The 12,656-nt window shown below is 43.9% G+C and overlaps 1 protein-coding gene across 2 annotated transcripts in view; it reads right to left on the bottom strand.

Annotated features, from left to right (window-relative positions):
• The window catches only part of LOC109864351 (SLIT-ROBO Rho GTPase-activating protein 1), a 31,010-nt gene that overhangs the window by 2,333 nt on the left and 16,021 nt on the right, over positions 1-12,656 (bottom strand). The window contains exons 5-22 of one of the 2 annotated variants that reach the window (XM_020452082.2): positions 12,097-12,159; positions 11,323-11,514; positions 11,065-11,193; positions 10,735-10,956; positions 10,498-10,599; positions 9,810-10,007; positions 9,635-9,719; positions 9,328-9,355; positions 9,184-9,217; positions 9,044-9,104; positions 8,811-8,888; positions 8,591-8,725; positions 7,848-7,953; positions 5,446-5,667; positions 5,153-5,226; positions 4,600-4,780; positions 4,086-4,199; positions 1,315-1,636 (exon numbers count right to left, since the gene is read on the bottom strand). In XM_020452082.2, the coding sequence (XP_020307671.1) occupies positions 1,315-1,636; positions 4,086-4,199; positions 4,600-4,780; positions 5,153-5,226; positions 5,446-5,667; positions 7,848-7,953; positions 8,591-8,725; positions 8,811-8,888; positions 9,044-9,104; positions 9,184-9,217; positions 9,328-9,355; positions 9,635-9,719; positions 9,810-10,007; positions 10,498-10,599; positions 10,735-10,956; positions 11,065-11,193; positions 11,323-11,514; positions 12,097-12,159 (2,346 nt within the window). The remainder of the gene's footprint in view (positions 1-1,314; positions 1,637-4,085; positions 4,200-4,599; positions 4,781-5,152; positions 5,227-5,445; positions 5,668-7,847; positions 7,954-8,590; positions 8,726-8,810; positions 8,889-9,043; positions 9,105-9,183; positions 9,218-9,327; positions 9,356-9,634; positions 9,720-9,809; positions 10,008-10,497; positions 10,600-10,734; positions 10,957-11,064; positions 11,194-11,322; positions 11,515-12,096; positions 12,160-12,656) is intronic. The other variant, XM_031797297.1, reaches the window with a different exon arrangement.

The following is a 12,656-nucleotide window of genomic DNA, read 5'->3' as shown; positions in this document are numbered from 1 at the left end:
CCAAATACATTTAAACTCACTTTTTCACAATTCCTGACATTTAATCCAAGTAAAAATTCCCTGATTTAGGTCAGTTTGGAGCACCCCTTTTATTTTAAGAATGTGAAATGTCAGAATATTAGTAGAGAGGATTTATTTCAGCACATTCCCAGTGGGTCAGAAGTTTACATACTCAATTAGTATTTGGTAGCATTGCCTTTTTAAATTATTTAACTTGGGTCAAATGTTTCGAGTAGCCTTCCACAAGCTTCCCACAATAAGTTGGGTGAATTTTGGCCCGTTCCTCCTGACAGAGCTGGTGTAACTGAGTCAGGTTTGTAGGCCTCCTTGACCCATTTGCGACCAAGCTTTAACTTCCTGACTGAGGTCTTAAGGTCTTAAGATGTTGCTTCAATATAGCCACATAATTTTCCACCCTCATGATGCCATCTATTTTGTGAAGTGCACCAGTCCCTCCTGCAGCAAAGCACCTCCACAACATGATGATGCCACCCCCGTGCTTCACGGTTGGAATGGTGTTCTTCGGCTTTCAAGCCTCCCCCTTTTTCCTCCAAACATAATAATGGTCATTATGGCCATTATATTTTTGTTCTATTTTTGTTTCATCAGACCAGAGGACCAAAAAGTACCATCTTTGTCCCCATGTGCAGTTGCAAACTGTAGTCTGGCATTTTTATGGCGGTTTTTGAGCAGTGGCTTCTTCCTTGCTGAGCGGCCTTTTAGGTTATGTCGATATAGGACTCATATGATTGTGGATATAGATACTTTTGTACGCGTTTCCTCCAACATCTTCACAAGGTCCTTTGCTGTTGTTCTGGGATTGATTTGCACTTTTCACACCAAAGTACATTTATCTTTAGGAGACAGAACTTGTCTCCTTCCTGAGCGGTATGACAGCTGCGTGGTCCCATGGCATTTATACTTGCGTACTATTGTTTGTAGAGATGAACGTGGTACCTTCAGGCATTTGGAAAATGCTCCCAAGGATGAACCAGACTTGTGGAGGTCTACAACTTTTTTCTGAGGCCGATTTATTTTGATTTTCCCATGATGTCAAGCAAAGAGGCACAGAGTTTGAAGGTAGGCCTTGAAATACATCCACAGGTACACCTCCAATTGACTCAATTGTGATCCAGTGATATAAGTGAAATAATCTGTGAAAAATGACTTGTGTCATGCGCAAAGTAGATGTACTAACCGACTTTCAAAACTATAGTTTGTGGAGTGGTTGAAAAACAAGTTTTAATGACTCCAACCTAAGTGTATGTAAACTTCCGACTTCAACTGTGTGTGTGTGTGTGTTTGAGAGAGTACCTGTGCCAGTGTGTCTGGGTCCAGGGTTCTGGAGCTGAAGCCGTGTTGCCCGCTGCTGGAGCGCCGGATGGGCGTGTCTTCAGGCCGACGCAGCGAATCGTGGCGGCTCACGGTAACTGTCACCGCAGCAGTGGAACGGCGACGACGCTCGGGGCTGTCGAGAGGCGGGGTTAAGCCAGTGCTCCGCCCCAGAAGGAGCTCCCGCGGGCTGAAGTGACCAGTGACGGGCGGCGAGTTCCTCTCCAACACACCCACGTTACCATGGTCTTTAGAGCGACCGAGGGGGCGGCGGAAAATGTCAGTCCGCTTCCTGCGGTGGCTGCTGTCGAGAGACGTACAGTATAGACCGTTAACTAAGATTAGCGCTTGACTAAATCTATACACTCCACAAACCGCTAGCTTACCTTTGTGCACGTTATAGATCGGTGGTGTGTTATTAACTACTGACCTGTTGTAGGTCTCAGGCGGGGTAACTACTGACCAGTTGTAGGTCTCAGGCGGGGTAACTACTGACCTGTTGTAGGTCTCAGGCGGGGTAACTACTGACCTGTTTTTTTTATGGGGTGGATCAGCTTAATATTGCTGATAGATTGTCGCTTCCAATCCCCCATATTTTTGGGGTAAATATATATATTGATATTCATACCATACATAAACATATACCTTTTTAGAATTGACCTTCCTTTATTATTCCCCACAAACCCTACCACCCCTCCCCCAATTGAAGTAAACTATTAAACAACACTTAGGCTTCTACTTCCAGCTTATACATACTATACACATTTTACAGACACAATAGTTATATTTTGATTGTTTTTAGTCCTGGCCTTCCTCTATTTCTGATGTCCATCCAGTTTGATTTCTATTTGCAACTGTTATTTCAAAAGTTCTGAACCAATATACATTTTATAGACCCCGTATGTTTTACATTTATCTTATTAGTCCCACCCTTCAGCTCCATCCATTCAACCCCTCCCATCTATCTCTTGACACCATCCATATTGGATTTCTCTTTGCCATACATTTTTCAACTGTGCCGTGATGCTTCACAAATGTACGAAACCTTTCTATTCTAATAGTTTCTACAGATTGTAAATGAAAGATTAAACATTTTTCTAAAATAATTATATTATTTATCAATTGACTGACTTTTAAAAATCACCCAGTATTTGCAGTGTTAGCTCTAGGTAAATGTTGCAATTCTTCAGCCATTCCTGGACCTGTGACCAAAAACGAGCTACATATGGACAGTACCAAAATAAATAATAAAATGACTGCCTCCTCACAGCAAAATCTGCATAGCTGGGAAGATTGTATCCCATATATATATATATATATATAAAACTCGTAATTCATAAAAATCCAAGTAACTTCACAGATCTTCATTGTGTTTTTCAGAGTCAGTAGAAAGGCCTCTTTAGTGTCCTAAGTTTTCATAACTGTGACCTTAATTGCCTACCGTCTGTGAGCTGTTAGTGTCCTAACGACCATTCCACGGGTGCATGTTCATTAATTGTTTATGGTTCATTGAACAAGCACATGAAACAGTGTTTAAACCCTTCACAATGAAGATCTGTGAAGTCATTTGGATTTTTACGAAGTATCTTTGAAAGACAAGGTCCTGAAAAAGGGCCGTTTCAGAGTTTATCATTTAAAAAGCAGGTCGTTTGGTGTAGGCAAAACCATAATCAAATAGGTAAGCTAGGATATGACCAAAGAGTTAATCAGGGTGATTTTTCCACTGTATTTTTGCTAACTTTCAGCAAAAATGTATTGTATTCAGATCATTTATTTATTTTGGGATATGTATACTGAGTATGTCCACATCCCCATCAGACCATTTTATTGGTAAACTACCCAGGAATGTAAAAGTAGCATTTTTTTGGTGATCCAATACGCAATATTTACTTATCATAATTTGGTTTTAATCCAGAGGTTAGAAAAAGTATCTTGATCCTCTGAGGCTGTAGAGGGATTCTAATTGTGGATTTAAAAGAAAATATGAATCATCAGCATATAATGACACTTGTTCTTAAGCCATGGATTTCTAAACCCTTAATATTATTGTTGGATCTAATTTTTACCGCTAACATTTCGATGGCAATAATAAATAGATATGCTGAGAGCGGACAACCTTGTTTTACTCCTCTTGACAGTTTAACACTTTCTGAGATGTAGCAATTATTTACTTTTTTTACACCTAGGGTTACTATACATAACTTTAACCCATTTTATAAGAGATTCTCCAAAATTGAAATATTCCAGGCATTTATATATAAACTCCAGTCGTACTTTATCAAAAGCCTTTTCAAAGTCAGCTATGAAAACCAAATCTGGTTTTGCAGATATTTCATCGTGTTCTATTGTTTCTAGTACTTGTCTTATTATCTACAAAATATTGTCCATGTAAAACAACCTGTCTGATTAGGATTAATAATAACTGACAAAACCTTTTTAATTCGATGATCTAAGCATTTAGCTAGAATTTTTGCATCACAACATTGAAGTGTAAGATCCCTCCGATTAAAAAACGTAAAAAATGGACTGCATCTTTATATATACTACTTGGATCCTGTTTCAGTAATAATGAAATCAGACCTTGTTGAGTGCCCGATAATCTACCATTTATATAGGAGTGGTTAAAACATGCTAATAATGGTCCTCTGAGTATATCAAAAAAAAGTTTGTTTTCCCAGAATTAAATGCTTTAATTGCATCAAGAAGTTCCTCCTCTGTCATTTGGCCTCCTCTCAGGCGAACTAGCTACTGACCTGTTGTATGTTTCTGGCTGTCTGTCAGTAGGAGAGTTCAGCTCACTTCTGGCTTTCTTGTCGTCATTGCTAGTGCTTCCACTGTCGCTGTCCACTGTCGATGCAGAGTCAGGCCTGAAACACCACACAGCACCTCTTATCAAATAATCAGCACTAAACAGAACCTGCTCCCTAACCAAATCAGTTTTAAACAGAACCTGTTACCCAACCAATCAGGGCACTGTAACTAATCAAACAAATGATCAAATCAGTCAATCAATACCAGTGTCCAGTAATTGTTCACTGCAATTTAATTAACTTAGGTCGTCAATCCATAAATCCCCCAAAACAAGTTTAAATAATTTAAAAAATGGGCAGTTCCTTTGATACTTCAATTCCTCATTCTACAGTTAATTTGAATACAGTCCACAACGGGATGCCGCTGTAGGCATATTTTACAGACATCTTCTCTTGGCATGGTTGTGTTACTTAGCGTGTATGCTATGTGCTAGCTATGCTGTAGCCGTGTACTTGCCTGTCCTTCAGTGTTATGTACTGGTGAGGCACCAGGCCATGGGTGCCATTGAGTCGCCCCTCCCACCAGTCATGTGACGCACGCTGGAACAGCTGCAGGGTCACTCCCTTCTTAAAGGAGAGCTCCCGCCCTGACCGGCCTGTATAGTCAAACCTGGCCACCGCTTCTACTGCTTCCCCCTCTGAGAGACCGAGAGAAACGGAGAGAGAAAGAAAGATGGGGAGGAAGAAAGACAAACAGAGAGAGAGGGCGGGAGGCAGAAGGACAGAGAGAAAGGAGCGATAAGAGCCAGATCGTATGATCGGGACCTGTCAATAACTCATCTCCCCAGCTCGACCTTGCCCGAGCTCAGCCAATGAGGAACGAGGTGGACGCGAAAGAGAAATCCGAGCATAAGAGTCTTAGCTAACCATCACCCCACTGCACCCCTTCCCCCCTACAACGGGAGAGAGGGGGGTCTCTATGCTAGCTGTTGCCATGGAGACAGCTCTCTATCCATTGGTGGATGAGAGAGAGAAGCCCACTGGGTGATTGTGTAGAGGTCAAAGCATACCCTCCTCACTGGTCTGAGTCTCTGTGCCGCCGTCGGGCTCTGCCTCCCCACCCGGCTCGCTGAACGGACTCTCGCTAGAAAGGGAGAGGGAGAGAGCGAGAGAAATAGTTTGGGTGTGGGGGAGGAGAAGGAAGAAAAAGGCAGTGTAAGTACCATAACTGCAGCAGTCAGCAATACTAGACAAACTTGGTAGAACCGGGCCCTCTTGATATTTCACAAAATGGATGAACAGAATGATAAAAAGCACAGATGGTTGCAAGGCTTGAGTATACAGTATAGTCCATCTGTCTCACCAGTACTGGTCTCCAGTCATGCACTTCTCATAGACTGGCCCAGGCAGCTCCGGGGGGTCGGGGAAGATGTCGTGGTGCAGGATGACCGTCTTGATGACCTCATTAACATGCGCCTGGCAGGCCACCTGGTCCAGGGCGTCGGGCGTGGGCAGCAGGGTGGGGCCGAAGACGATGGCCAGGTTCCCAGCATCCATCATGTTCTCATCGCTGTACTGGGATAAGCTGTGCAGGGGGCACAGGGCAAATGTTAGTACTTAAACACATCACTTTATTTTTTCCCCCTTATTTGTTCTTTAAAACTTTATTTAAGTCACATTGAGATTCAAAATCTATTTTACAACAGAGCCCTGTATACATATACATTGTGTATAAAACAATATAATTCAGCACACAATAACAAAATAAATGTATTGAATAAAAACAATCACATTAAACTACATAGAGGTCCTCAATCATTAATGTAAACTGCCTGAGTGGCACCAGCACATGTAACTGCAGTGAACTCGACAGACTGTTCCACAGATTAGAGGCAAAAAAACAAAAACGCAGATTTTCCCAAATCCGTTGAGACCTATTGTTATCCATTCCTGAGAAGGGATTTGGTCATTTATGATTCTTAACTTCATGAAGTTACATATGAAGGGAGTGTCTGTCAGATTGCTTTGGAAATCAATAAGAGAATGCAGCTCTCTTCTTACTCTCTTCCATCCCACATTTTTATACAGACTACAATGAGTCCTAAAATTGTCCCCTGTGATAAAATGTATTGCGGCATGGTAGACTGCGTCCAAAGGTCTCAAAATAGAGGCTGCCACGTGCATGTAAACAATATCACCAAAATCCAATACAGGGAGAAGCGTTGTTTGAACAATCTTTCTCCCATTTTCAATACTGAGGCATGATTTATTTCGATATAAAATCTTAGTCAGATTTTCAATATGCGTTACGAAGGACAACTTGTCATCAGTCCAGACACCCATGTACTTTATATTGAGAAACAAGCTCAATTTGGGCTCCATTTGTAGCGCAATTATGCAGGTCCTCAGGATCAACATTTAGTGACCTAGAGAACAGCAGGAGCTTGGTTTTACTTGTATTTTAACACCAATTTCTGAATTGAAACAAAGTCATGCTGAAGTTCACGAATGGCCTGCTGCACCGAGGTGGCACGGGAATACAAAACCAAGTATTAACAGTGTTTCCTATGTCATTAATATAGGTGAACAATATTGGACCCAAAATCGAACCCAGAGGAACACCTTTTTGATTCTCAAGAAATTCAGATTCAAACCAATCTGTCAAGATGGCCTGAGTTCTGTCGCTAAGATAATTCTGAAACCATAAAACTGGCTGTATATCCCAGGCCTATTATTATTTATTTTTTTATAACTTCTTCAGCAAAACAGAAGGATCAACCGCGTCGCGCGTCGAACGCCTTTGACAGGTCAATAAACAAGGCAGCACAGCTCTTTTTTTAGCATCCAAGGCATTGACAATATCATTAACAACTAGCATGATTGCTGTGGTAGTACTACACCCAGGCCTAAACCCTGATTGGTTTATATTAAAAATGCAATTATCAGATAAAACGGAACAAAGTTGTACATTAACCAAGGATTCAAGAATCTTTTCTAAATAAGGTAGTATTGAAATGGGGTGACAGTTGTCAAGATCATTTGTATCCCCACTCTTATGGAGTGTCAGCACATATGTAGATTTCCATGCTTTTGGAATACTTCCTGATAACAATGTTAAATAAAACACGTGGGCTACTGAGCCAGCAATAAAAGCAGGAAGTAAAACACTACAGGATACAAATAGAAGTAAACTGAATGTCCATCATACTCGTACCGAATACTGTAATCTAACATTCTGCAATCTAACATTCTCTGCTGTGGTAGATCACACCAGCACCTCACACTTCTCCCTCTCCCCCCGTTCACACTTCCTCCTCCATCTCTATTTGGAGCTGCAGAGATGAGACATCGTGTTCAGCCAAATACGGACAGACCGTGTTGTGTGTGTGATCTAGACTATTGCAGACCTGTATGTTCTAGACTAACCCGGTACTGGTTCTCTTGTGTTCTCAACTAACCCAGTACTGGTTCTGTGTGTTCAACACTAGTCCAGTACTGGTTCTGTGTGGTTCTATACTAGACCAGACCTGGTTCGGTGTGTTTCTATGTTATAGACTAGTCCAGACCTGGTTCTGTGTGTTCTTGACTAGTCCAGACCTGGTTCTGCTTGGTTCTAGACTAGTCCAGACCTGGTTCTGCTTGGTTCTAGACTAGTCCAGACCTAGTTCTGCTTGGTTCTAGACTAACTCATTACTGGTTCTGGGGGTTCTATATTAACCCAGACGTGGTTAATGTGTGGTTCTGTGTTAGCGTACAGACACTCACTGGTTCAGGAAAGCAAACAGGTATCTCATCACGACCAGAGTCACCCGTGGAACACCCAGTAGAATCTTACGAATACACTGAGCTCTGTCATACAGGCTCTCTATACCTGTGGGAGCACACACACACACACACACCAGCTGTCAGTAATATTCCCAGGAACTCATGAGGTGTAATCCTGACACATCCTGAAATATAAGCAGCCCACAGAGAGGCGGCTAGCTCTGTGTGTGTTTCAGAAAGACAGAAAGAAACTGAGTTGAGGACAAAGAAATGGGACTGGGAGATTGTGTGTGGGAGGAAGAGAGAGAGAGAGAGAGAGAGAGAGAGAGAGGGACCCATTTTGACAGTGCCAAAATGGAATGTATTACTCAGACTTTTTATTACTGCATTTCAAAACTGCTCTTTTTGTCAATGAACAGCCGCTGATCATTTATGGAGACCTAAAACAAACAGTTGCATTTAAGTGAAGCATGCAAAGCAATTGGAATCTGTTGCATTTTAAATAAGTTTTGATGGGCCGTATCGACTGCTGATGAGGTCGTTTTTGCAACACATTGCATGTTAGAGCTGTTCAAATGTCACTGTAAATCACAAAACCTTCAAAGCTGTTAATTTTTTTCAAAACACACACACTAATTGCATACACAATTTTTTTTTACATCCCCCCCCCTTGTTAAAACAGTGACCCCTGTCCTCCTGTCTCGCCACCTCCCCACAGCATAGAGAAAGGAAATGCTACTCACGGACACAGGAAATTAGGTCGTTGAACCTTTCCTTGGGAAAGAGGGGGTTCTCCAGCCCCCGGAAGTAGAGCTTCAGTACACCGGCCACCGAGTTGATGTCATGGTTATTCTCCTCGTCAATCAGGGGGTCATTACCTTGACAACAGAGAGACGGACATGGTCAGTTTCCTCTCTGCTGACCTGGAAGCACAAGTATGATGACCTCACAATGACCTCTCACCTCTCTCAAATGAGTTCTTGATGTCATTGACCTCCACCTGTGACCCTGACACACGGAATATGCCCTGGTGCTGAAGACCTGACAGAGATGGGAGGCGGTTATGAGAGTCTAGTCAGTACACATCAGAGGAACTTGAAAGGGCTTGATAGGTGTAAGCGGTATGGATTTTGCCTCTAGCCCCTAAATAGGCTAAGTGGAGGATCCACCATGTTATTTTCAACAGTCGGACTCACCATGGAGGTTGATGTAACGGATGCAGCTCTCTACCAGCAGAGGAATGGCTTTAGTCGAATCCTAAAAAACACATCCAGGCAATTAAGCAACCAGTAGAGGCCAACCACACAACCAGCAGGAGGAAGAGTGGAAACATTACCTGGTGTTTGCTATGGGAGTTCTTTCGTCCACGGCTAGAAGGAGAGAAACAAGAGGGACTCAGTTTTGTTTTGCAGAGCTCAAAGACAAGACGTGAGACAATCTAAAAGATAGAAACAGTGCTTCAGTCAATGATGAGCTGTACCTGGTAGTCAGCGTGTCTGCTATATACCCTGGAGAGACGTGAAAGACAGGCAGACAGAGAGAGAGGAGTTTAATTGTCAGACTGGGAAGGCATTAGCACACAAGGCATATTTCTAAGCCGTAAAAGAGGCCGTGAGAGAGAGCCTCGTTCAACCATCCTGATATTGCGAGCTTACATTCTGTTTCACGAAACATGGATTCAAGTGAAACAAAACAAGAGCGCAGCGTTCAAGATGGTGGACCAGGCTAACAGAGACAAAGAGGGTCGACAGCGAGAAAGAATGAGAAAGCAAGAGAGTGTCTCTTACCCTCGGCCATGGCTTTCTTCAGTAGGTCGTGTTTGGCCTGTAGTTTGGAGATCAGATTACTGCCCTCCAGATACTCACGGAACTTCTGTGGACCACAGACAGAAGAACATGCAGCTTTCATTAACTGTACATCTACCTAACTGTCTATATCATCTAGCCTGTGTGTGTGTGTCACCGTAAAGTAGAAGAGCTCAGTCTCCTGTTGGTTGGCACGGCGCTTGGCGAGGCTGGGTTTGTTTAAGTAGCCGTCCGACACGCTGGACTTGACTGACTCTGAAGAGGGGCTGTGCGTGAAACTCTGGGAAACGTCATAGTCATCCAGCACTGTCATGTCCTGAAGGGTGGTGAGAGTGGCCCCCCATGTCTTCTTCACCTGGGTGTAGGGGAAATAAGTTAGACCAAAGTAATCACTCACAGATTGTCTGTTCATGTATTTGTGGATATGAGGTTTGAGCGAGTGTTTACTCACATCTTAAATCTGTATGGTGCAGGTGGTGTTTATTTGTGTATGGTAATTACGGTGTGTGTGTGTGTGTGTGTGTGTGTGTGTGTGCTGAAACCTGCAGATGCAGCTCATTACTCCAGTCTCCAACACTTCTGTGCCCTTCAGGGTGAGACAACAGCTGCCCTCCCATTCCACAACAATCCATATACAATCTGCTCAACATTAATCCACACTCCAAAAACACACTATACATAACCCCAAAAAGCTATAGCTTCAGGGCTATAGGTCTACATCTGTTACAAAATCAACCCAACCTTCCTCTCCTTCCCACAGCATGTAGTCTGAGAATCAACCAAACTACAGCAAAGCACACTGGGAAACTGAAGTACATATGACTGTGTGTGTGTGTGTGTCTCACCTCCTCGTTCTCGATCTTCAGGGTGGAGAGGCGTGACTGGAGCTGCTGCAGCCTAGATGTGAGCTCTGCCTGCACCTGTGGCTGGGCGGCTATCTGGGTCACCTGACAGGAAACAGGAACAGCACACAGCATGACTGGGTGCTTACCTGGGGGGTTTGTGTGTCACTGGGTGTGCGTATGTCTGTGTGAGTGTATGTATATGTGTGCTTGTGTGTTTTTGCACTTTTGCGCACTCACCGGGTCCCCCATGTGGGGCTGGAAGCTGAAGCGTGGCGGGGGGCAGAAGGCGGTAGGGTAGAGGCCCAGCAGGCGCTGTCTGTCTCGGGCAGGATCCAGGCCCTCTACGGCCCCCTCCAGTACTTCCAACCCTGTCCGCCTGGAGGCCTCCAGACTCAGCTCTGCAGACAGGTAGGTCTTCAATGCACGACTCAGACTGGAGTGGTACCCCAGGTCACAACACTGAGGGAGGGAGGGAGATGAGATGGTAATGTGTCTTTCTTTCTCTAACACTTTTTGCCAACACTGCTTTGGTAAATGCGAAATCGTCTTGTTTGTGTGTGTGCTCACATCTATGATATCGGGCAGGTCGTGGATGTAGTATTTGAACACAGAGGAGTTGGTGGCCTCCATCGTCAGCAGGTACTCGTTCCTGGCCTTCAGAGACTTCAGCTTGTTCTCAGAGTACTTAGCTTTCCTCTGTAGCAAGAGCAGACAGAGCAAGAGAGAAGGTGGGGAGAAAATAACAGTTTGAGACTTTTTAGAGACTCATAAAAAAATCTAAATTAATGCAGGAAAGGAGTGTGTGTCCGTCATGGGCCTCTGTACCTTCTCCCTCATCTTCTCCATCTTTCGGGCGGCGTTGCGTCTCTGGTGGCGTTCCTCTATACGCATGCCGAATAACGGCTCCACTCCCCCACCAGGCCCCACTTTGCCAACCCCCACCTGACGCTCGGCATCCCTCAGTTTGTTCTCCGCATTCAGCGTCTCCCCATGGTACATGTGGTATGTCTTCATCACCTAGCAACCACAGCCCACAATGCATCAATCTGTCAACAAGTCTGCCCAGGCAAATCATCTGGGCCGTGTTCAGAAGGCACTAATGGTCGGAAACATTTTGACATGGAAGGCAGAAAGAATGCCCCTCGTTGGACAAGTTCAGGTAGTACCTCCTCTGTTTTGAAAGGGTTCTCTCCTGTTTCGTGCCTCCTGAACGTGACCTTACTGCTCATAGCACAATCACCTATAGAAATGCACCTGATAAATGTTGTACGCCTCCCTTCCCCTGCGAGGTTAGGAACAGATCTGTCCCCTCTCTAAGTTCTTGTTAGCTCATGTGTTTCTTTATTTACACCAGCAGCTTTTAAGGCTGCCAAGCTTTCACTTAACTAAACGCTCCAATCAGCAACTTTCCTTTGCAGCATTTTGCTGAAATCACAGAAGCGACTCATTCCTCAAAAGTTCATGTCACAATGTTTAAAATGAAGTGTGGCCATTTTTGATGTCTTGCTTAAGCACAGGAAAAGTGACAGTAAAAAAAAAGCCCTGAAGTTAAATGTTTAATGGAGACTGCGTGTGGCAGTTATAGAGGATGTCACTTACGGTGTAGAGTTCATTAAGGAGCTTCATCAAGTCCTCCTGCAGCTGAAAGGTGATCTCTTTGCTCTGAGAGTGGGGGGAGGAGGAGAGGGTAGATGAGAGAGGGGGAACGAAGGAAGAGATATTTCATCAACCCAGTGGAGAAGGGAGGAGAACTCTGTAGAGTTTAGAAACACACACACAGGTCATCACTGCAAATGAGAAATGTTTCATAATCAGATAAATAAATACATAAATACGTCCATAAATAAAACATATGGTGACAGGAGCTGGGCTGTAGCTCCTGTGTGTGTGTGTGAGAGAGAGAGAGAGTCCTCATGTATTAAACAGCTCCTTCCAGTTTGGGAGTTTGAGTTATAGCATTCTGTAGAGCATTAATACTGCATTAAGCCAAATGACTCTGAAATCCCAGAATGGATTAATCCCATTCCACTAGCCTTCTTACTGTGAGGCGGACCAGCTGAGCCTGTCACCATGGACACCAGGCTGTCAGAAACTCAGCGGTGTCATGGTCACCAGCCGGTGTCATCCTGGGCACACTCACAGTGACTGACAAGTGTCAT

The sequence above is a fragment of the Oncorhynchus kisutch genome, linkage group LG19 (genome assembly GCF_002021735.2).
Source record: "Oncorhynchus kisutch isolate 150728-3 linkage group LG19, Okis_V2, whole genome shotgun sequence".
Taxonomy (NCBI): Eukaryota; Metazoa; Chordata; class Actinopteri; order Salmoniformes; family Salmonidae; genus Oncorhynchus; species Oncorhynchus kisutch.
The sequence above is the reverse complement of the archived record's forward strand: the minus strand, read 5'-3'. Positions and strand labels throughout refer to the sequence as shown.